This window comes from Gopherus evgoodei, chromosome 24 (genome assembly GCF_007399415.2).
Source record: "Gopherus evgoodei ecotype Sinaloan lineage chromosome 24, rGopEvg1_v1.p, whole genome shotgun sequence".
NCBI lineage: Eukaryota > Metazoa > Chordata > Testudines > Testudinidae > Gopherus > Gopherus evgoodei.
In genome coordinates, this window is record NC_044345.1 from 5,438,399 (window position 1) to 5,462,350 (window position 23,952).

The 23,952-nt window shown below is 46.2% G+C and overlaps 1 protein-coding gene across 5 annotated transcripts in view; it reads left to right on the top strand.

The window, feature by feature from the left end:
* RNF115 (ring finger protein 115) overlaps window positions 1-23,952 on the top strand; it is a 39,928-nt gene extending 15,976 nt beyond the window's left edge. For 2 of the 5 annotated variants that reach the window (XM_030542362.1, XM_030542361.1), the window contains exons 2-10: window positions 567-625; window positions 4,025-4,082; window positions 4,730-4,810; window positions 9,715-9,926; window positions 11,479-11,550; window positions 11,829-11,901; window positions 15,309-15,402; window positions 18,137-18,252; window positions 22,539-23,952. In XM_030542362.1, the coding sequence (XP_030398222.1) occupies window positions 567-625; window positions 4,025-4,082; window positions 4,730-4,810; window positions 9,715-9,926; window positions 11,479-11,550; window positions 11,829-11,901; window positions 15,309-15,402; window positions 18,137-18,252; window positions 22,539-22,670 (897 nt within the window). In that variant the 3' untranslated portion in view covers window positions 22,671-23,952. Of the gene's footprint in view, window positions 1-566; window positions 626-4,024; window positions 4,083-4,729; window positions 4,811-9,714; window positions 9,927-11,478; window positions 11,551-11,828; window positions 11,902-12,045; window positions 12,237-15,308; window positions 15,403-18,136; window positions 18,253-22,538 lie in introns of those variants that run through there. The other 3 variants (XM_030542364.1, XM_030542363.1, XM_030542365.1) reach the window with 2 other exon arrangements.

Consider the following 23,952-nt stretch of genomic DNA (forward strand, 5'->3'; position numbering starts at 1 on the left):
TGACATAACCAAAGGACCTAAACAAATAGGGACAATCAGTCTAGCTCCTTCCAATTCTTCCTGTTCGAATAGCATACAGTGTGAAGTGATATGGATGTTGAATCTCTTTAACTATTGGGTTTTATTCCCCCTGATCTCACCTGGGAGTTGCTTTCACAAATATAAAGCATAGCTTGTAAAGGACTTCAAGAATGTCAAGCCTAAAGTGAAAGGAGGTAGCACAGTCTACTGGTTAGAGCAAGGGGTTGGGAGTCAGGAAGCAGAGGGTTTGATTTTTTCCAATTTGCCACTGACTTTGTGTGACCTTGGGAAAGGCACCTCTCAGACCCTCAGTTATAAAAGGGGAATAATACCCACCCTTTTTAAAGTGCTTTGAGATCTTCTGATAAAAGATGTCACGGAGGTGCAAAGTCTGTATTTTTATTGCAGGGGAAACAAAAGTTCGGAATCCATATTAGAGTCACACATGCGGTGTCTCTGAGCTTCACCTTGGGCACTGTATTTCCTGCCTGCATCTGCTAACTGAGCATAATGTGACTAAAGACTTCCCTTTTCTCTCTTCGCAGGAGTACATTTGCCCCAGATGTGAATCTGGCTTTATTGAAGAAGTGACAGATGATTCCAGGTATTGTACATACTTGTGAATGTGTGAGGTCAATTGCTGATATATGTTTGTAATCAATGTGTAAGTTGTGTATTGCAAGGCATTTAAATGCTGTATATAAAATAAGGGGAAATGGATGCAAAATTAAAACAGGACCTATTTGTCAACTGATAGCAGTGACAATTATAGAACACTCATCTCCCCAGAGTAAAACAAACAAAAACAGTTATTGTGACACTGGAGTGATATTGACGAGGAGAACTTCAGGGAAGCCCCTTAATAAAGAAGTGGAAGTTGTGAGGTTAGTCTCTGCTTGTGTCCGGTAGATCAGTGATTCTGAACTATTTTTTCATTTGCGAACCCCTACAAAAATTTGAATGGAGGTGCAGACCCTTTTGGAAATCTTAAGCATGGTCTCAGACTCCCAGGACTCCACAGACAACAGGTTGAGAACCTCTGTGGTAGATGAGTGTTGTTACGGATTTGGGGATATAATTGTTAATGCCAATTAGGCAAGTTCACCGAGAGGAGATTTAAACCTTTGTGGTTGCAGGTATGAAGGTTAAAAGTAACTTTTCTCTCTATCTAAGGTACTTTAATTACTGTAGTGTCTGAGCACCTCTTACTCTTCAAAGTTATTTATCCTCCGAACCCCCTCTGAAGTGGGGCAGTGCTGTCATTCCCACACTACAGACAGGGAACTGAGACAGTCTACACTAGCGCTGCGCATCACAGCTACGGTGCTGCAGCTGTGCTCCTGTGTCACTGTTGTGTAGATGCACCCTGCATCAATGGACAGGGTTTTTCCATCAGTGTAGTTAGTCCATCTCTCCGACAGGAAGTATGTAGGTCAATGGAAGAATTCTTCCATCTACCTAGTAGTGTCTACGCCGGGGGTTTGGGCAGGGGTTAGACCTAAGTGACTTGTCCAGGCCACAAATAGGGAGTCTATGTCGGAAGAGGGGATTGAACCCTGGTCTCTCAGCTAGCTCCCTAACCGCTAGACCAGGAGTGGGCAAACTTTTTGGCCCAAGGGCCACATTCGGGTTGCAAAACTGTATGGAGGGCTGGGTAGGGAAGGCTGTGCCTCCCCAAACAGCCTGGCCCCCACTCCCTCCCACTTCCCGCCCCTTGACTGACTCCCTCAGAACCTCTGACCCATCCAACCCCCCTGATGGTCCCCTGACCACCCTCTCCCAGGACCCCACTCCCTATCTAACCCCCCGTGCTCCCTGTCCCCTGATGGCCCCAACCCCTATCCACACCCCTGCCCCCTGACAGGCGCCCTGGGACTCCCACGCCTATCCAACCGCTCCCCCCCATCCCCTGACCACCCCCTCACCCCATCCAACTGCCCCCTGCTCTCTGTCCCCTGACTGCCCCTGGGACCCCTTGCCTGTTATCCAATCCCCCCACTCCCTGCTCCCTTACCATGCCATTCAGAGCAGCCGGAGCCAGCCATGCCGCTGCACTGCCCGGCAGGAGCTCGCAACCCCGCTGCCCTGAGCTCTGGCGACATGGTGGGCTGAGGCTGTGCGGGAGGAGGCACAGCACGGGAGGGGCCAGGAGCTAGCCTTCCCGATGGGCGCTCAAGGGCCAGGCAGGATGGTCCTGCGGGCTAGATGTGGCCCATGGGCTGTAGTTTGCCCAACTCTGCACTAGACCATCCCTCCTCTCTATTAACAAAGCTCAGCAGAAGCCATATTGATGCTATAACTTTTCCCACACTACTGCTTCTTTCTTATGGGCTGCTATAATTAAGAGTAACTGTCTAAGTCTGGAACTGGGGATCTGGATTAGAACTCGAGTGCGTTGCTCTGACACCGACTCCCTTTGTGGTCTCAAGAAAGTCTCCTCGTGCCTCTACTTCAAGTTCTCAAACTTTAAAACGGGGATAATATTTAATGGCATTGTTGGGACTGATTAATATTTGAACATACAGCTCACTATAGAGCTGCTGCTATTTTATTAATGGAAACTAATTTGATGGTGGGGAATAGCATCACTAGGTACTAATTTAGCACTCTTCTGGCAAAAATGTAGGCAAAATGGAGCGTTGATTTGCAACACAAATCCTGACCAAGTTTTAGGTGGTGCAAAATCTTGGTCTAATGCCATATAATACGGCTTGATTTAATATTCCACTTAATAGTAATGATGGTGTAACTCATTATATGGTACCTATTTCAAAGATGTTTTGTATTGGTGAGCTCTTCGGAGACGGGTAGAACTTTATTTTGTGTGTTAGTTGATTAAACATGGCTGATTAATCGTGTTTGAACAAAACTCCGCCTTTCCTCTGATTGCATAAAGCAGACTATGTATCCTGACACTCTGCTCCTTCTAATGTGCTAGTTGTCAGGATTTAAATGACAATTTGCAGTTTTCATCCATTGATCTCTGCATCTTATGAAAGAGGATATTGAGGGACTGTGCCCAAGGGGTCACAGCAATTTGGTAGCAAAGCCAGAAATAGAAGCCAGCTCTCTTGATTCACAGTCCAGTTCTTTATCCAGTCGAACACGCTGCCTGCAAACAACTAGGGACTGAAAAATGTGCTCGTCTGGCACTTACTATATTCAGTCCTGAGCCGCTGCTGAGAAAGTTGTGCTATTTGGAGTGAGAGTGGTAACTAAAGTCTGATATCTCAGGGCTCCCAAAGCAGGAAGGCCATGTAACATGTTTCACTGGAAGAATGTGAGTCACTGTCCCTTTTGAACACAGATATTCCTAGCAATTAACAAATGAACATGAAAATGTAATTCTATGAAGTCCAATATTTTTGCTTGGCTCTGTGGTTAGGAATGTTTGCCTTGGAACTGAGTAGCCTTTTCACCGTTCCCTGAACAAACTCTGCAAAATGACATGGTTTGTATTGCAGAGCTAAGCACAGGACGCTTTCAGTTTCAGTTTAGTAGGTGGGGTGAGGGAGTTTTATGGGAGGGGACAAAGTGCCAAATGTCCAAGATAAACCAGTGAGCTGCTCTGAACGGCAGATAAACAGCTACAGTGAAGCACAAATGCTAATCTAGCAACCGGAGGGAAATGTATTTATACTGCTGTTCAGTGACTCTCTTGTGAACTGGCTTCCTCCAAATTGGAGCCTCTCTAAAACATCTTGCATATTTTTTCCATACAAGGGAAACCTAAATCGGTGCGCTGTAGAGTCACTTTATTCTTTCAGCAGGCGCATCAGCTTTACCTGCATTTCCCCTCTGGGCTGACACTGTGTTTTATATATAGATTAATTTCTTCCACAAAGTAACATTTGATCAGCCTTTTTTGCCCGCATGGGAGCCTTGTCTTGTTCCTTATAGAGGGTCTGGCTCACACTGGCTTCTGTCTATATTTAACCCCCAGAAGGGGGAGCTTATTTTTGAAAGCAACAACCAGCTCTGACTAGTCTGTTTTTCTCCTCAGTTTTCTAGATGGTAGTGGCAGTGGAATAGACGACAGTCCATCCACACAGTTTGCAGAGGTGAGTTTGCTTTTAACGCTGACTTTTTTTTTAAAGGTTTTTATTTTTGTACCCTTAGCTGAGCAAAAAATCTATTTTGGATTTTAGCAATTTTTTTGAATGGAAATTTACATTCCGGGAATGCATGTCTAGGAACACACTGATAGGCGGAGGAGGTTGATCTGTGACTGCCTTATTTGCTTTCCAGCAGATAGCAGTCTCAAACCCTGAGCGTGTTGTCCTAAGCCATGCTAGATGAGAGCTTTTTGTTTGTTTGTTTGTTGAGTAGAGGCACACTCCTTTACAGAACAGATGGAATCTCTGCTCTCATCTCAGACACATGCAACAAGAAGGTACAGCATGACCTTGGGTGAAATTTTGGTCCCAGTACACGACAGTTTTGCCATTGACTATGGCTGGGGTAGGATTTCACCTGTATTCTTGAAGGAGCTGTCTGTAGGAGGCTTTGTGAACATGGTGGGTTTTGAGGAGGGCTTTGAAGTTGATGGCTTGGCACATGCGAACAGAACAGTTCCAAGCACATACACAGGACAAAGGCTCAAAGCAGATAATCGTGCAAGGAGACAGGGGCAGCAGATGCAGAGGGAGTGAAAGAGGCATGATCTAGGGTGCATCTACCACAATTCCCTTCTTTCCCCCACATGTAGCAACGAACAGTGGTGATGGGACCCGAAAGGGGCCTTGTCCAATCATCTCTCGCTGGCAGGAGTATTGGGAGACAGAAGAAGGTAAAAACATAAGAACGGCCATACTGGGTCCATCTAGTCCAGTGTCCTGTCTTCTGAGAGTGGCCAGTGGCAGGTGGGAATGAACAGAATGCAGGGAATTAACAGACCAGGGCAATTAGCAAGTGATCCGTCTCCTGTTATCCAGTCCCAGCATCTGGCAGTAAGATGTTTAGGGATACCCAAAGCATGGGGTTGCATCCCTGGCCATCTTGGCTAATAGCCATTGATGGATCTATCCTCCATCAACTTACCTAATTCTTTTTTGAACCGTGTTATAGTTTGGCCTTCAACATCCCTTGGCAACGAGTTCCACAGGTTGAATGTGCGTTGGGTGAAGAAACACTTCCTTTTGTTTATTTGAAACCTGATGCCTGTTAATTTATGGGGTGACCCGGGATCTTGTGTTATGCGAAGGGGTAAATAACACTTCCCTATTCACTTTCTCCACAGTAGTCATGATTTTATAGATCTCTATCCTATCCTCCCCGCCCCCCCCAGCCCCCCCAGTCATCTCTTTTCTAAGCTGGACAGTCCCAGGCCTTTTAATTTCTCCTAATATGGAAACTGTTCCATGCGATTAATCATCTTACAATCAATTACAATCTGCCTATCGGAGGCTATGTCTACACTACCACGTTTGTCAGTGTAACTTATGTCACTCGAGGGTGTGAAAGAACACCCCTCTGTGATGTAAGTTACAGAGACACCGGTATGGACAGCGCTCTGTTGGCGGGAGACGCGCTCCCATCGACACAGCTACTGCCGCTCGTCGGAGTTGGTTCACTTCTGTCGGCGGGAGAGCTCTCGCCCACTGGCATAGAGCACCTTCATGAGTGATCTGACAACGGCTCTGTGGTGCCACTGTAAGATCGCTAGTGTACACATGGCCTCAATTCCCCTCTGCATTTCAGCTGGATATAGCATTCATCTCAATGATCCATCGCTGTGTGCTATTAAAATGCCTGGTCTACTCCAGCAGTGACAGTGAGCAAAGTGATCTTTGCTTGTATTTTGTGTGACCGTTCACAAAGAGCTTTGGGATGTTCGGGATGAAAGACGCGATGTACGTGTTAAGATTAGTGTTAATAATGAGGTTTTGCTCTTGGCGGGGTTGCAGGCGAGCGTGGCTGTATTCTGTTCAACAAAAGTTCCAGCTCAGTTCTGATTCTGGGACGTGTGTTTGGTGAATCACAAAGCAGATCATAATCTTGATTTTATTTTTGTTTCTTCTCCTTCCCCTCAGCCTCTGATGCTGGGTTGAACTAGTAGGCATAAAGATCTTGTAAACTGAGCTACTTAGATGCACAAAGTAAAGCTGCAGTTTTCCACTCATACCCCATTTCTGATGAGGTGTCAGTAAAATGTGGATAGTAAATATGTTGAGATTATTCTATTTCCGTTGTACTCTGTATTCTGTAGCGTCTGATTCTTTTGGTACATCTCAAAATGCAGCTGTTTCTAATGTCATTTTATAGTGATGTGTCTAGATCACCTGACACTGGTGTATCCAGTGTAAATGCCAACTGCTCCTGCTTCACGCAGGTAGCTTTGTTGTCTGACACTGCTTGCTTGCGCATTCTGAAATCTTTCATAAAAATCTTATAAAACCTTCTGTGCCCTCATAGTAACAGAGCATCAGTTGCTACTGACTGAGCTATTTTGAATCGCAGGTTTGTTTAATCACAAAGAGGCTTTCTAAAAATGCAATAAAACAAAACTGGTTTTGCAGCCTAAGACTGCAAGTTAGCGCTTTCAGTTCTGAACGAATCCGTCAGAGGTCCAGGAGAGGAGAACGGGGAGATTCCCTTGCTTCGTGACTATCTATATATGCCCCACTTCTTTCCTGCAAGCGGGTGAAAAGGGAAGGAAATCGAGCTAATTGCTCTGCATAATTTCTTCGACTACTCCGAGAGCTCGTGTCCTATGCAAATAGCACACCTGAGCCGAGCGTCTTGGCTTACCGGAGGGGTTGTCACAGAACCGACAGCTGTTCAGTTTAGTAAAGGAACAGGTGGGTTTCGACAGCAAAAGCAGCAGTTGTGTGAGCGAATGGAGCATGCACTGATGATGGGATAAACAAGTGGGTCCCCTCCTAGGCACCTCTGCAAGTGGCCCCTTGCCTCAGTTTCCCTCTTGGGTAACTCAGAGGACTCCACTTCAGGCTCTTAATTAAACTGGCCCCCAAGAGGGGTGGTATTTATTACAAAATGCTTCTGCAAATAGTCTGTTACAAATGTCCCAAAATGATAGTCTGTCTCACCTCAGTGCATATAGTCCTTGTTCTTATTATACTTCAGCATCTTCCATCACAGCTGTTCTCTTCTTTCCCTCTGTCGGGACAGAAACCCTGCCCATCCTTTTGGGGTACAACTCTGCTTTTCCCAGCAGGAACTCCCCCAGCCCGCTCTCCCTTCCTCAGGGTCCAGCTCTCCAGCGGGTAAGCCACTCTCCTGCTCCCTGCTCCCCCTGCCTTCAGCCCTCTCTGGCCCTTGGCTCTGGCACAGAGCCAGCAGGTAGCTCCCTCTGCTGCTCCCCCTGCCCTTGGCGCTCTGGCTTGGGAATACCATCCAGAAAACTCCGTGTGCTGCTCCCCTGTCTCAGCTTTCTCCCAGGTACCTCCATCTCCCCAGCAGCTCTCCTCCCCTGCCTGATTCCCCTATTCTGACTTCTCAGTGACCTTTTGTAGCCCTTCAGGTGCTGCCCCGCCCTCTCAGTGGGCCCAACAGGGAGCTCCTGGACCGGATCTGGAGAGCTGAGCCCAGTTTCGCTTAATGAGCCAGCTAATCTGTTGCAGAATGAACAGGCTACTGTTTGTTGTCGGCCAGAAAGCTGGGCTTAAACATATCAGTGAGTTCTACAAAATACGTCGCACTGCCTGACCTAGACGATTGGCCATTATCACCACAGCTGTTGTCTGTGGTCTGAACTCGGCAACCTGTTTCCAAGCCTGTTGTTCTAGCTAAGAGCAAAACGTGCTCTTCTGTTTCTATGGAACCTGGCGTTGGAGGATTTCAGATCTAATACTAATTAGTCACATGCTGATTCACATCACCCTCCGTGAGGGAGGCTTAATCCCCATTTTACAGATGGAGAAATAGAGGCATGGGGAGGCGGTGTGACTTTCCCAATGTCACACAATGAGCAACAGATGTTATGGAGGCTTAGCTTTTCATCCTCTACTCTACCCATCAGAAACCTCTCCTCCCCCACATCCCATCAAGCCTTCTTTTTTCATCGGTGTTAAAACGAAATGCTTTAGTTTTACCCGTTCAATCAGTAAACCTCGTGCAGCGAAAGGAGCGGAAGCGTTGCAGCTCTCCCCTACCATTGGCAGAAAAGCTAATAAATATTCTTCTGCAAGGTCACAAAGGAAAAAGTGCAGCTACTTTCTCCCTGGACCTTTGTCAGCTGATTGGGAAGAACACACAAGCGACCATCTCTCTGTGAGTCCGTCCAAGGCGATCGTGTTCATTACGTCTCTTTGATGCACTGAGGTTCTATCTGGAACTGGCTGAACTTGAGACTTTCATGGCCTGGTGTTATCTCCCAGTGTGTATCCACCGCTGCCCCTCTGCAGCTGATTTGAAGGTTAGATGCAAGGCCTGGATTAGTTCTCCCCTAGCCTTTTTCAGCTGTTCCTTCCTTTCCTCACTCCCTCTTTGCCAGAGGCACCTATAATGTTATTACCTATTTTCTCCCATAGCTGTTAAAGCACTTTAAAAACAAGGTAAGTACAGATGGGGAAACTGAGGCACAGACGTTAAAGTGACTTGCTCAAGGTCACGCACTGAGCCAGTGGCAGAGCCAGGATTAGAGCCCCTGTCTCCAGAGTCGCAGTCCAGTGCTCTTATCTGCTAGACTGCGCTAACACTCACTAGCCCAGGGCTTTGAGAACTGCATTTAGCTCCATTCTGGCCAAGTATGATGAATGCTATGTAAGTTACTAAAACAAACATATTGTCTGCTTTGATAGCTGTGCATAAATCTGCCAGGAAAGAATCAACAAATTAGTCTAATTGGGGGTGATGCACCTGATTAGTTTGGGCTAAATTAAGCTGGTTGCCATGGTTCCCAGAAAATGTCTGGCAAACAATCTAAATTTGCTAAATTGCTTTTCTCAGGATGACTTTGTTTCCTCCCCCCGCACTCTGCTCTGCTTGACGTTTTACAAAGTTTTCCCGAAAGGCAGCTTTTAATTAACCGACTTGGCGGTTATAGCAGCCTTGCTGCCTCCTTCTGTCCGGTTCTCCAGGCCTGGCATAACCCTGCTGCCCTATTTTGCAGTAAGCTGAGGATTTTTCTGTCCCAGCAATTGCAGCTTCAAAGGCACGAATCCAGAGGTAATCTGTAGCCTGCAGCCCACAATAGCCGATATTTTCCCCTCTGGGTCCTGTCTCCATTGGAACAGAAGAAGCCTCACCTTTTGGTCTAGAAGTAATCTTAAAATCCATCACACTGGAGAAAGAGGCCAGATTTGCAGCCTTGGAGATTGTAGTCCTCTGTCTAGAAGAGATAACGGCAGTGCTGGAGTCCTTATGCTGCTCTCATCCTGAGCCTCCGTTCTGCCTTGGGGGGTTTCTGTGGCCTAGTCAGCCCTGGCCTCTGCTGAGGCTAGTAACAAGGCGTGTGGTGGGGGTGTCTGTCTGTTACTCTAGGTGTGGTATCCTCCCCTCCCTGCTCATTCCGTAGGCTAGTGAATGTTTGCCACCATCAAGTGGCAACAGCTTTCAGTCTCTGTCGACCTATGTTAGAGTCAAGCCAATGATCAAGAGGAGAGAGATCCCATGTCCGCTACTGATCTCTTGACCCATCCAATCCCTCTTGAACTGTATTTAAAGCAGGTCTTCCTTTCCTGCCCTAACAGCTTGTGCGTGTGTGTTGTGCGTGTTTTGGCTTCTCGACAGCTTTGGGACCACTTGGACCACACGATGTTATTCCCAGACTTCAGACCGTTTCTGAGCAGCAGCTCGCTGGATCAAGACAGTCGAGACAACGAAAGGGGCCATCAAGCACATGCGGATCTCTGGGGACCAAGCAGGCCCCCGCGGCTGCCCATGACGCGGAGGTACAGATCCCGGGGCAGCTCACGTCCAGACAGGTCTCCTGCTATCGAAGGGTAAGTGACAAGACTTTCAGTGTACTTTATTGCAGCTTATCTCGGGCCTCCCTCCTGCTTGAGCTGCCAGGCTTCCCAGACTCTTACGCCTCAGCAGACTCACCCCCCTACCCCTTGTGGATGACTGGGTCCTTTGTAAAGCCTGTTGGGGCCACTCCAGAACTGGGGTTGCTAAAGATAGGCATTGAGCCCACTGCTTCTGGGGTGCCCCAGTAGTGCTACCAGTCTGGGAACAAGGACAGATACGAGTTGTGATCTCTGAACCCCTGCACGGCAGTGTGATGCCCTCCCATTAGATTGTGGAGTTGGCCCCGCTGTCATCTTAATTCTTAAGGCCTTGGGCATGGGGCGGGTCCTTAGATTTGGAGGAGGGCAGGAGTATTGGGTCAGAGTGCTTTCCTAGCCGAAGACCCATATTGGCACTGCATTCATCCGTGGGGAATCCCCCTTCTTATTTCCATCCTAACCCGCTCTGCCTGCCGCTCATTCCTGAGCACAGCCTCAAGCCAGGAACTATTAAGGGGTCACGGGGCGTTAAGGGAAGGGGCTGCCCCTGCAGTCATGGGGCATACTGCAGGAGGTACGAGAGCTCTTGTTTGGGGAGGCAGGCAGGACTGGTGCTATGGAGGAGAGAATGGATTGGAATAATCTCTTTGGCTTCTAACCCCCTGGATGGGAGTGTGCTTGGCCCAGTAAATGCTGAGAGCTAGCAATACAATAAGGGGTCTTGGTCCTGCGGCAGGTGCAGGAAGACTGGCTTTGATCTGTTGAGTATCCCTAGAGACTAGGGCCCAGATTTTTAAAGGTGTTTCTGCGTCGCTGGGCTCAGTGTTGCAGTGCCAAACTGATTTTGGAGCCTAAATCTCATATTCAAAAGGGATTTACACGTAGGAACCAAATCCTGTTGACAGTTGATGGGATTTTTGCTCCTAAGAGTCTAAATCCCCTTTGAAAATGAGATTTAGGCTCCTAAATCAGTTAGTTATTACAGTGCCTAAAATCCTTTACACGGGTCCAGATTTTTAACTGAGTGTTCATTCACTTGCCACACCTGCAAATCCCATAACTCCTTGGATCCAGGGCATGTCATTTAAAAACCCATATTCTCCCCCAAAGTCAGTGAAAACTATTGACTCGGAGTTGAATATTTTTCACTCTCCACTTCCTTCTCCTTTAATTTCCATCCCCACAGCAATGAGAGCTATCGGGGTAGGGAAAGAGTCAGTGCCCTGGAAATCTCTACACTTTGCCTTCCCTTCTCAACCCTTGGCACCATCTCGGAGGAGTTTGCATTGCTTTAACACACTTCCTTCCTACCGCCTATTGGGCAGTCTTGACTCACCCTTGGAGGAAAGATGTACAACAAACACTCCCCAAAAGTGTGGCTTTCTGGAGGAGGGACCCATAGTTGATTTTGGGAGGAGCTAGTAGTTCATTGTCCTTCTCTCACTAAAATGTTGTTGCTTGCCTAGGTTTTTTTCCTAGCCTGTTTGCTCAATTTGGTTTTTTTCTTTTGGTTTTTTTTTTTTTTTTTACCTTTTCTTCTTAACAGAATAATACAGCAGATCTTCGCAGGGTTTTTTGCAAACTCCGCAATCCCAGGCTCTCAGCACCCTTTTTCCTGGTGAGTAGCGAGCAGCTTTTAGCACCACCACCTTGGATCAGATCGTTGCAGTAAAAAAGCGTCGTGCTGCAAATCTGTTGTGTCTATGCGATAAATGGCACTCCCGCTCTTGTACCGTCAGAGCTGTACCCAGCTGAACGACTTCATCTCTGGGATCCCACAGGATGATGTGCTATATAAATACTGCTGGTGTTTGTTTGAATTTCGGTGCAAGAAAATTTCTGAACTGTATTGAGGTTGACAGAATTGCTCCCTTAACTATTTGCCCCTATCTGCAGGAGTGGAATGCTGCACTCAAATCCAGGCGACTATGCGTGGGGACAGAGCGGCCTTGATGCTATTGTGACCCAGGTAAGATTTGCATGTGTGCTAATGTGGAGTGAGACCCAGTTATGCTGCCCAAGCTTTCTGATTTGTGCCAATAAGATTTTTCTATCTTTCACTTCCCTCTCCTGTCTGTCTCACCTCCTTCTAGAGATAATCCCTTTTTCATAGATTTTAAGGCCAGCGGGGACCAGTGGAGCAGATGACAAATTATAAAATTTGCAGATGGCACCACACTGGGAGGAGTTACAACCACTTCTGAGGACTGGATCGCAGTGCAGGATGTCACTGATAAATTGGAGAACTGGTCTGAGTTCGACAAGATGAAAATCAATAAAGACAAGTGCAAAGTGCTTCACTTAAGAAGGAAAAATCAAATGCATAACTAAAAAACTGGGGATAACTGGCTAGGTGGTTGTACTGCTGAAAAGACTTGGGGGTTCTAGTGGATCACTCATTAAATATGAGTCAGTGGGGTAATGCAGTGGCAAAAAAAGGCTAATATCATTATGGGGTGTATTAACAGAAATAGTGTATCTAAAACACAGGAGGTAATTGTTCTGCTCTATTTGGCACTGGTGAGGGCTCAGCTGGAGACCTGTGTCCAGTTCTGTGTGCCACGCTTCAGGAAAGATGTGGACAAATTGGAGAGGGTCTGGAGGGGAGTGACAAAAATGATAAAAGTTTAGAAAACCTGACCTCTAAGGAAAGGGGTGTGTGTGTCTGTGTGTGTGTGTGTGTGTGTGTGTGTTTAAAAAAAAAAAAGGGGGGGGGCATGTTTAGTCTTGAGAAAAGAAGAGTGTGGGGGTACCTGTTAAGTCTTCAGATATGTTACAGGCTGTTTATAAAGAGGACTGTGACCAATTGTTCTCCATGTTCCCTGAAGATAGAAGAAGCATAAATGGGCTTAATCTGCAGCAAAGGAGATTTAGGTAGATATTAGGGAAAACTTTCTAACCCTAAGAGGAGTTAGGCTCTGGAACAGGCTGCCAAGGGAGGTTGCGTAATCCCTTTTGTTGGAGGTTTTTAAGAACAGCTTGGACAAACACCTGTCAGGGATGGTCTAGGTTTACATGGTCCTGCCTCATCAGAGGAAGTTGAACTCGATGACTTCTTGATGTTCCTTCCAGCCCTACAGATATATGGTTCTATGATTAGATCATCTTGTTGACCTTCAGTTTAGCATAGGCTATAACATTTCACCCAGTTACTGCTGTATGGAGCCCAGTAACTGGTTTGAGTAAAGCATCTCTTCCAGAAAGGCATCCAGTTGTGATCTGAAGACATCAAGAATCCACCACTTCCCTTGGTGGTTTGTTCCAATGGTTAATTACTCACACTTAAAAAAATATTAGGCCTTATTTCTAATTTGAATTTGTCTGGCTTTGGTTCTTGTTACGCCTTTCCCTGTTAGAGCCCTTTAGTATCTGTACCCATGAAGGTATTTAAACTCCAGGAAGTCTCCTCCGGATCTTCTTTGATAAACTAAACAGTCTCTTTTAGTCTCTCACTGTAAGGCATTAATTTCAGCCCTCAAATCATTTTTGAGGCTAATGATTTTGAGAGCAGCTGATCCACAGTTCCACAACCATCAGCCCCACCTCAGGCTCCTCAGTACCTGGTGCGAGAACACACCTCGTTAGTGTTGCATGTAGCAATTTGATGCAGCTCTCAGTGTTTCATTCTGACTCATCTGAGTTATCACCACAAACGTCTTGGCACAAGGGGATCCTGATTATGGTAGCAATGAGGCTGCTAGTGCTTTAAGCTATTTTTAATTATCATCTAGAACACTCACAGGGACGAGGGTAGAGGAGGAGGAATTGGTTTTGATCATTTTTGCTTCATCTCTGCTTGTAAAGATGGGCTGGTTCTTAGCAAAGAGGATGGGGAGACGGGTCAGGATACCTGGGTTCCCAGCTCTGCTGCTGACTGGCTGTGAGACTTTGGGTGAATCTCTTCTTTCTCTTCCCCTATATAAAACATGAATATCTATCTCCTTGTGGGAATGGGGCAGCGTTGAGGCTTAATTGCTGGACTGCTAATGCAGAGGTGCTTTGAGGGCTTCATATGAAAGCCGACATTGAAGTGTGTTTTATTTCATCTCCTTGCCTTTTGTGAGAGCAAATTCTAGCTGTGCTGCTATCTGCTAGGAAGGTTGCAAGTTCCTTGCAACAGTCCTGCAAACCTTAACGATAGCAAAGCTAACTTCTTATCATTTTATTTGTCTGACCGTAGCTCCCAGGTATTGGTTGTGCTAGGTTCTGTACAAATGCACAACAAAAAGACAGTCCCGGCATTGCATTGAAGATTTCAGTTCTCTACATGGATCCCTGTTCAGACGGATGCAGCTTTTATGTCTAGAGAGCTACAGAGCCTTCTGAAGCTATGAGTTACCAATTGCCTTCTGCCCACTAGGATCTGTGTGTCTTGGCTGGAGGAGAATAGGGTCAATTCCTTTCCCATCACCACCCCACAAGCTTTTTTTGGGATAATATGAGAACAGAAGGGGCTGGCTTGGGAATGGAGCCTAATCTCTGGAGGGCGATGACTCCTCTGTCTTGAAGATGATGAACAACTAGAACATTTTGTGGTAGTTAATCTTGCTGTGAACATGGCGTGCAGGCCATCTGTTGTCATTTGCCGTTAGCCACGGCTTTACAAACTGCCTCACAAACGCATCTTGCTTTCCTTCATCACAGCTTCCTCAAAGGAGCCCACATCCCACATGTCCAGGAGCCCACATCCCACAGGTCTCATTATGGTAATCAGGAGCTGTTTGCTGACATCGCCTCCCCCTCTATTCCACAAGCAGCAGTCTAGCTTCTGTGTGGACGTACAGCCCCTCTTGGCTCTGCCTCCATCCAGTGTCTGGAGCGGGCGAGTGACAGGTGCCGCTCATGTTGATATCACCTCTGTCATTTTATTGTGGTGTCATTACTGGGCTACAGTGAGACCACTTGTAATCTCCTCTCTTCATGTCCTGCCCAAGTCCCAGCGTGTGCAGAACGCTGCTGTGTATCTTCTTACACCCACCGGGCAACACAATGCCTTTTTCCAACCCTTCAGTCCTGAGACACCTCTGTCAACTTCCTTTCAGTCCAGTATCCTCCTCCACTTCCTCCAGCCTGTCTCTTGTTTTTTTCTTCTCCTCCCCACCCTGCTCATACTGCACTGGCTCCCTGCTGTGGTCAGAGAGCCTTCTCTGCAGTTTCTGCCAGATGCAGCCTACCTGCATCCATTTAATGTCAGATGCCGTCTGAAAATCTCCCTATCCTGTAGCGAGTGACTAGCTTACGTTTTATGGTGCAGCTCCCTCCCTGGTCTGGTTAATGTGATGGAGTAGTGTGGAGGCACAGTTTGAATGAGAGGTGTTCCACAATACAAGGCTGTGTTGTGTTTTAAAACATGGTGTGTTTGTCATCCCCTTGCAGCTTTTAGGACAGTTGGAAAACACAGGACCGCCCCCAGCTGACAAAGAGAAGATCACCTCTCTTCCAACAGTGACAGTAACTCAGGAACAAGTCGGTGGGTTAAATCCAATATCTGGTCTTTCTTCTCATGTCTGATAATGCTTGACGTCCTGCTGTGTGTCTTCTACCATTTGGATGCATTGATAGATACACACTAGTGCTCATCCATAGGTTCCTAAGGCTTTTCTGACTTAAGCTTCCCAATGTTAATGATTAGACTCTTTGCCTCCACCACTGCCTGCTACCTCCCATTCATTAGTGTGTTGTGTGCACCCTCTAACATCTGGTCCACCATCTAGATGAGTCACTCAGCTCAAGCAATGGAGGGTTGTGATTTTTAGTTCTGGAGGTTCTGCTGACAACTCAGGCTACTCTGACTGTGGAGGTGGACCTGCTTTGATCCCTTATCTTGATTGCCCTCCCAAAAGCTAAAATGGTCTGAATTGAATGAGTAGCAGGCATTGGTTGGTAAAGTCAAGGCTTTGGGCTGACAGCGGCATGCATGGTACATGTGGTATGTTGCATTTATCCAGTCATCAGAAACACGCCTTTTGCTTATTTGAGCTGTTGCTGCTCTCCTTTTAACTTACCTTCTTCTATTTATGTTTGATGTTATCGCCTTCTGTTTATCAGATCCAAGGGGGGGTAGCACGTCACTTCTCCTTTCTTAGCTGGTAAATACAACTCTGAACAGAATCCTACCGAACTGCTCCTAAATCCTCTTTAAAATGTGGGTGTAAGGATCACAGGTTCCTTTGACATAACTGACTGCAAACAGTTGTGTGTGTTTCGTGAGCTCTCACGGTTTCACAGTTGGTTCAGCAACGTATGGTGTGTTTTTGTGGGTTTTTTTCTTTCTTTTTTTTTTCTTTTGTTTAGTGTGTTTGCAGGCGTGTGTGACTCACAACGTCGCAGTCTGGATTCTTTTCCCCCATAAGCTAATGTGTTCCCTGAAACTAAAATTGTTTGAAGACGCATTTACCAAAAAAAAACCAGATACCATGGAAACAGATTTCTTGTCTGGATCTTTTTATATGCACGAGTTTGTCTCATTTATGGAGACTGAAGAGGAGCATGTATCTCCATATTATAATATCTCATGCAAAGCAAGAGCAGAGTCTGCCCTGTGTCTGTGAGCTAGCTGAGCATCTGTTGTGCTACCAGGCTACTGAGTTGGGAATTAATGTGGCAGGTTCCGTGTCTCTGCTGGCAAAAGACACAAGCTAGGAAATGTGTGTTTGGTGCTGGAGTTGCAGTGTCAGTGCAGCACTAGTGGTGACGGGAGAGCAGCTCTCAGTGTCAAAATTGGGATTGCCATGTAGCCAACATGCTCTTTTCCTGGAGAGGAAGAATCACTAATTCTAATTCCATAGCAGCATTGCAAAATTAACATAAGAACAGCCATAACTGGGTCAGATCAATGGTCCATCTAGCCCATATCCTGTCTTCTAACAGTGCTCAATGCCAAGTGCTTCACATAGAATGAACAGAACAGGTAATTGTGAGTGATCTGTCCCCATCATCCACTCTCAGCTTTTGGCAGAGACTAGGGACACTCAGAGCATGGAGTTGCATCCCTGACCATCTTGGCTAATAGCCATTGATGGACCTACCCTCCATGAACTTACCTCATTCTTTTTTGAACTGTGTTATAGTTTCGGCCTTCACAACTTCCCCTGGCAATGAGTTCCACAGATTGACTGTGCGTTGGGTGAAGAAGTACTTATGTTTGTTTTTGATTTCATTGGGTGACCCCCTAGTGCTTGTGTTGGCATTGTTGGCACTGTCCTACGCGAGTGAGTTTTATTAGACAAGTAAAATGCCTTCAGTTTGATTTTCATTACTGGTCATCTTTTGTGCCAGCCTGGTAAATGTTAGCATTTAGCTAAATGTTAGCACTATAGGCTGTGTAGTCCCCAAGGCCCTATATTGGAAGGTCTTTAATAGCACTTTGCAGAGCATTAACTATGTGAAAAAAGTCCATTGTGGCCCCAACATCAAATATAAAGCGGATTGTAAGCCATTAAAGTAGCTGAATGTTCTCCCTTCCCATGTATGTATTGGCTTCCAGCCATCAGGAAACAGTAACTATTAAACAAAAAAAAAAGTTATAATAAAAATAAAATTTGAAAATGGACTTGCCAAGGCCATAAAAAGTCAATAAAAAAATAATGGCAAAGGCATTTTAAAAATGAGAAACGTACTGCCCTGGGGCTCGATCCTGCAAACACTGTGTAACTTCACTCCTGTGAGTAATCCCACTGACAGAACTAGAAACCACTATCCAGATGAGACCCTCCTTCCCTGGTTCTAAACTCCTCCTCCCCATCTATAGGACCTTTCCTCTCCCCTCTCCTGTGCTGAATTGCTTCGCCTCCCCTCCGCCCCCCCAATTTATTCTCTGTTTATCAGTGCGGGGTGTCCGGTACCTGTTCTCAATTATTGTCGGTCGCCCTTCAGCAATGAGTAGGGCATATGGATAAAATCTCCTTATTGTGCCAGGCACGGGAGACCTAAACAAAAAACCAATCCATACTCCATTTCCTCTCATCTACAAACTCAGCCTTGCACCTCTTCAACAACTGATCACTGTTCTCCAGCTGAGTCCTCCTGTCTGCATCCCTCTGGGAGAAATCAGCTGAGATCAGTAAATGAATGTGGCATTTGATGCCCCATTTTGGTAAGGGTTTGGCTGTTGTAATTGGGCCCAGTGTGGATTAAGGCCATGCAAACAGGTCTCTGCTGTGTCCAGCATGCTAATTCATCCCCTGTATGAATCTGTCCTGCAGATACAGGTTTGGAGTGTCCTGTGTGTAAAGAAGACTATACAGTAGCAGAGCAGGTTCGACAGTTACCGTGCAATCATTTCTTCCACAGCAACTGCATCGTGCCATGGTTAGAACTGGTAAGTGCGTGTGAGAGAGATCCTGTGCTAATACTGACTGCTCCTTGCTGTCTCGTACCTCAGTCCTGAGCTATTGGTGCATGTGGTACATTGACCGCACTATCTGCCACTGAAATCCAAAGCTCTTTCGTTTCATGACGCCATAATATTAATCATCCAGCCTTTGAAACGTGTCTGGTTTCAGGCTGGAGTAAAGTGGAGACTTGGAGAAATTGCTAATGGATTTATGATGCTTTTTATCTCTTAAGTCACCCGGTCAGATCCTGCTGGAGTTAGCCATAGCCTACTTGTGCCATCTGACAGTTGGTCGTTACGTGTGAAACAAGCTGGGGTCTCTGTCCTAGTGGGAAGTGTTGACTCGAAAACTTCCCCCCCCACTTCTTATCTTCCCGATATCATGGAATGAATGAATCATGTCGATTGACCTTCCTGCACCCCTCCTGGCAGGCCTGAGGGTGCACAGGCAGAGAGTGAGGGAAGCTTGCAAATCAGCACAGTGCCTGCCTAATGCACAGAATCTCTCTGTCTCCACCACCTCTGATCCAGCCCTAAGAAGATACTGTAGAAGGAAGCATGGCTTAGGCCATTTGTTCCTCTGTGAGCAGAGCTTTAGACCTGCACCTTTCTGCCTCCGTTTCCCACCTGCCAAATGGAGAGAACTTAGCTCATAGATTTTAAGCTCCGAAGAGGCCATCATGATCATCTAGTTTGACCTCCTGCACATCGCAGGCCACAAAACCTGACCCACCCATTCCTGTAATAGACTCCTAACCTCAGGCTGAGTCACTGAAGCCCACAAATCACAATTTAAAGACTTTTAAGTTAGAGAACCCACCATTTACACTAATTTAAACCTGCAAGTGACCCATGCTCCACACTGCAGAGGAAGGCAAAAAAAACCCAAGGTCTCTGCCAATCTGACCTGGGAGGAATTTCCTTCCTACCCCAAATCTGGTGATCAGTTAGAACCTGAGCATGTGGGCAAGACCCACCAGCCAGACACCTGGGAAAGAATTTTCTGTAGTAACACAGAGCCCTCCCCATCTAGTGTCCTATCACCAGTTACTGAAGATGGCTGTTGATAGCAGTCGTAGATTGGCTACATGCCATTGTATGCAGTCTCCTCATACCATCCCCTCCATAAACTTCTCAAGATCAGTCTTGAAGCCAGGTAGGTTTCCCCACCACCCTCTGCTCCCCTTGGAAGGCTGTTCCAGAACTTCATTCCTCTGATGGTTAGAAACCTTCATCTAAGTTCAAGCCTAAACTTGTTGATGGCCAGTTTATATCCATTTGTTCTTGTGTCAAAATTGGCGCTTAACTTAAATAACTGCTCTCCCTCCTTGGTATTTATCCCTCTGATGTATTTATAGAGAGCAATGGTATCTCCACTCAGCCTTCTTTTGGTTAGACTGAACAAGCCAAGCTCTCGGAGTCTCCTCTCATAAGGCAGGTTTTCCATTCCTTGGATCATCCTAGTCTCCCTTCTCTTCACCTGCTTCAGTTTTAATTCATCTTTCTTAAACATGGGAGACCAGAACTGCACACGCTATTCCAGATGAGGTCTCCTTGTGGCCTTGTTTAATGGTACTAACACTTCCCTGTCTCTACTGGAAATACCTCGCCTGATACTTCCCAGGGCTGCATTAGCCCATTTCACAGCCGCATCGCATTGCTGGCTCCTAGTCATCCTGTGAGCAAGCAATACACTCACGTCTTTCCCCTCCTCTGTTGCCTCCAACTGATAAGTCCTCAGCTTATAGCAAAACTTTTTCTTGTTAGTCCCTAAATGCAAGCTTTGCACTTTGCACTATTAAATTTGATCCCACTTCTATTGCTCCAGTTTACAAGGTCATCCAGATCATCTTGTAGAATATTCCGGCCCTCCTGCATCTTGCCTAGACCTCTCAACTCTGTGTCATCCGCACATTTTATTTTTGTGCCATGGTCAGCAATAAAAATGTCAAGTAAGATTGGTCCCCAGACCAATCGCTGAGGAACGCCGCTAGGAGCCTCCCTCCAGCTTGACAGTTCACCTTTCAGTATGATTCGTTGTAGTCTCCCCTTTAACCAGTTCCTTACCCACTGTTCAGTTCTCATATTAATCCCCAAACTGCAAGCTCAGAAGCCTTTATTGCACTCCGTGGAGCACTTGAAGGTAAGTATTCCCACCATTTGGATTTAAATTGGTTTGGGACTTCATCCCTTCTTTGTGTCGTCGATGTGTCTGTTTTAGTGACTGGGGACCCCCTTACGGTAATATTGGAGCTCCTCACAGTCTTTAATATTCAGACTGACGACACCCTGGGGCATTTGCCTGAAGTCGCACAGGGAGGCTGTGGCAGAACAGGGATCTGAAATGGAATCAGTCGAAGAGAGCTTCAAATACTGCACTGGTAGCAAATGGTGGTTCGTTGCTGCCGTGTTTTCCCATGAAATCTTTCCTGTCTTCTTTCCTATGTAGCCAAGTTGTTAAAACACCTGATTGCAAAATAGTTACGTATAATCTGCTTTTAAGAAGTACCAAGTAACTTCTATTAAAAAACCCTTCTCTTTAGAAACATACAGCTACTTTTCTAACATGTCATTCTCATGCTGTGCCAAATAATGTGTCACCAATTAATTTTGGATCCATTCATCAGTCCCTTGTAATCCATTTTAAAAATAGCAAACAAAGATGATGGTAGCTGTTGGTTAATAGTTACATTACATTGGCCAAACAACTGGCAGTCCTGCCATCCTGGACTGTGATCTCAAAAGCTCTGAGCTAAGCAGGGGTGTATTGGGTTAGCCCTCGGCTGGGAGACTGCCAGGGCAGAATGAAATGGTGTTGGTTTGAAGGGGATGGTCTTTCATCTGAGTCAGTGTTAAAAACTTGCCCCAGCATATTGTTCGGGGCTCTTTGCAGTGTCTTTCAGATAAGGCCCTAATCGCTGCTTTTCACTTAGACTCAGCAGCGCTATTCACAAGAGTAGGAGCGTTAACCCATGTGCTCTCTCCACATTCTGCTGTGGGTCACCACATTCCAATAGTTAGAATCCCTGGCTCTTACTTAGCACTTTTCATCCACAGCTCTCCAAAAAGCACTTCTCAACAGTCAATGGTGTAAATTCCCCCCCACCTCACCTCCTGCCGTTTCAACTGGATGCTGAGGTCTTTTCCCCCTTTTCTAAACTACTGTATAACTAGGATTGGCAGAATTTGATTTTTTTCTAATTTGACAATTATATATAAAAATATTTTATTCTTAGTATTTTTTTCTGTTTTTAGCTGTTGTTATTTTGATAGTTTTGGGAATAGGGTTAGGGTTTGGGCAGCATGGACAGAGTGGGGTGGGGAAGGTCCTGGGCTGCCCAGGGGCTTGAGAGACCAGGGCACAAGGTGTGGGGGAGGCTGCAGTCCTCCTGGCCTGGCAGAGCAGAGATCCCCACCCAGGACCGTAAGGAGGAAGACGAACCCCCAGTTCTGGGGGAGGCCTGCTGCTGAACAGATCCTGCCCTGAATCGGCTCCTGTGCTGCTGGCTGGTGAGTGAGTGAGTGGGGCTGTAACATTGGATTCCTGAGGCCCAGGGTGCAGGGAAAGCTGCAGTCCTGGCAGGGCAGAGTAGAGACCCACAGCGCTCCTGGCTGGTGGGGGGTGGGGTGGGGGGGTGGATCCTTGACGGCACGGCTTCAGAGGGCTCCCTGCACTGCCACAGGAGCCATTCAGCAGTGGGGTCACCTCCCACCTGCAGCTGGGCGCTCGTTGTCCTGCTTGCAGTCCTGGCGTGTCTGATCTGCTCTATCCTGCCAGTCCTGAGGCAGCTTGGGGAGACCGCTGCAGCTCTGCTGTGACAGACCCGCTAATTCGTTCTTGTGACAGCAGTGCTGCAGGGGGTTCCCAGCAAGGCCAGTGACAACGGATCCCTGCAGGCATGCTGACTTATCTATTGGGTGGTTTGTTTGTTTTTTCAACTTACATGTGTCAATTGAAATCGACATTTATCAACAGTTATCCATTTAAAATCAAATCCTGCCAAGCCTCTATATAAAGTTGCCTGGCACTGCTAAATCAGCTGTCATGCACTAACCCAGAGGTGGCTCTATTTTGATGGTAGGTGAAGGGAATTCCTCCAAATAGTGCACATAAAACACTTGTGGGGTGAAAAGTTGCTATATAAGCAACCGTTGCTAACTGTAAAAGCAGCAAAGAATCCTGTGGCACCTTATAGACTAACAGACGTTACCAACTGGTTACCAAGGTGCTGGGGATGGGCTTTCACTATATATTCCTGTTTCCATGTCAGCATGACACGTGTCCAGTCTGCAGGAAGAGCTTAAACGGCGAGGATTCCACTCGGCAAACACAGAACCCGGAGGCCTCAGCAAGTAACAGCTTTAGCAGCGAAAGCCAGTTACACGATCGATGGACTTTCTGAAGCTTGAGGGCTTCGTGGGGGCTTTGGCCGTAGTATTCTTACTACAGTTGTAAATTGTATTATAATTAAAACCGACAAAAAAAAGAGTAGCAGGAAATATAGGGGAAGGAACCCAACCCGTGATATTTCTGCAACGAGTACTGTCCCTTTCCAAAACTTAAACTAGCATCTCCAAGCGAATCGCATCTCCATCAGAATTGCCTCTTTAGTCCTGAATTCAGAGTCTTTGAGTGAGTGATTTGATTTTTATACTTGTGAAACCTTAATTAACGTCGTTCTTTCAAAGCGTGTGAGGAAGGGAGCATTTCCATCTCTACAGGCTCCCTGGAGTCCTGAGCACTATCATGCAGCATTCAACATTGAGATGGAATTCCCCCTGCCTCACCCTAGATAAAATACCATGGAGAGGTATGGGGCGGGGAGGGAATACTCCCTCTTGGTAACGTATTTGATCAGATGGGAGCAGCTGCTAGGGGATGCAAACGAGGATTTTGACACATCTCCCTCACTCCATTCCGCTCCCCTAAAACAGAGTGGGTGAAATTGAATCCATCAGTGTTTACCTCTTGAATTCAAGTGAAATATACACAGTGTTCTAGGTTACTTATAGGGGTGTTAGTGAGAATTTATAAGATAAAAGGGGATGAAGAATCTCTTTGGATCAAAATGTCTTGTCCATGGCTTTTTTTGTGGTGGGTGATTTTTGGCCGGGAGATGCAATGTCATCCAGAATTCTGGGGAGCAGGCATGCGCAGAACATTTTTGTCTCAAGACCTGATTTTTCTAGTATTTATCCATGTGCCGAAGTTCCCAGGTTTGTCCAAAATGGGTTGTTTGGAATTTTTTTTTTTTAAACCCAGCTGGACAGTAATTCATGTAGGATTCTTAACTGAGTTGTATCATATGGACCACTTTAAGGCATCCTTCAGGTAAACAGACTTAACTGTGCATAACTGTTTTAATGGCTGATTCTTCAGTGTTTAACGTGAAATCTTAATTCTCCTAGACCGATAACATTAAGAGAATCTTTTTTTTTATTTTTCACTTCTGTAACATTTCATCTTGTTTTTATCGTCCAAATCATGTTTGAGCATAGAATGCCCACTAACCCACCTGTGGCAGTGTTAAATCAGTGGATCAGCCCGGAGGAAGGAGGAAAGGAGAGGGTAGGTCGCGTCTAAAATTGTTGCCACTTCATTGCTGTAACAGTGTACCAGGTACACTTGATTTAAACTAGTGTTTCGTTTGCTATAAAGTTGAATAAAGGTCTTTCTAAAGAAGA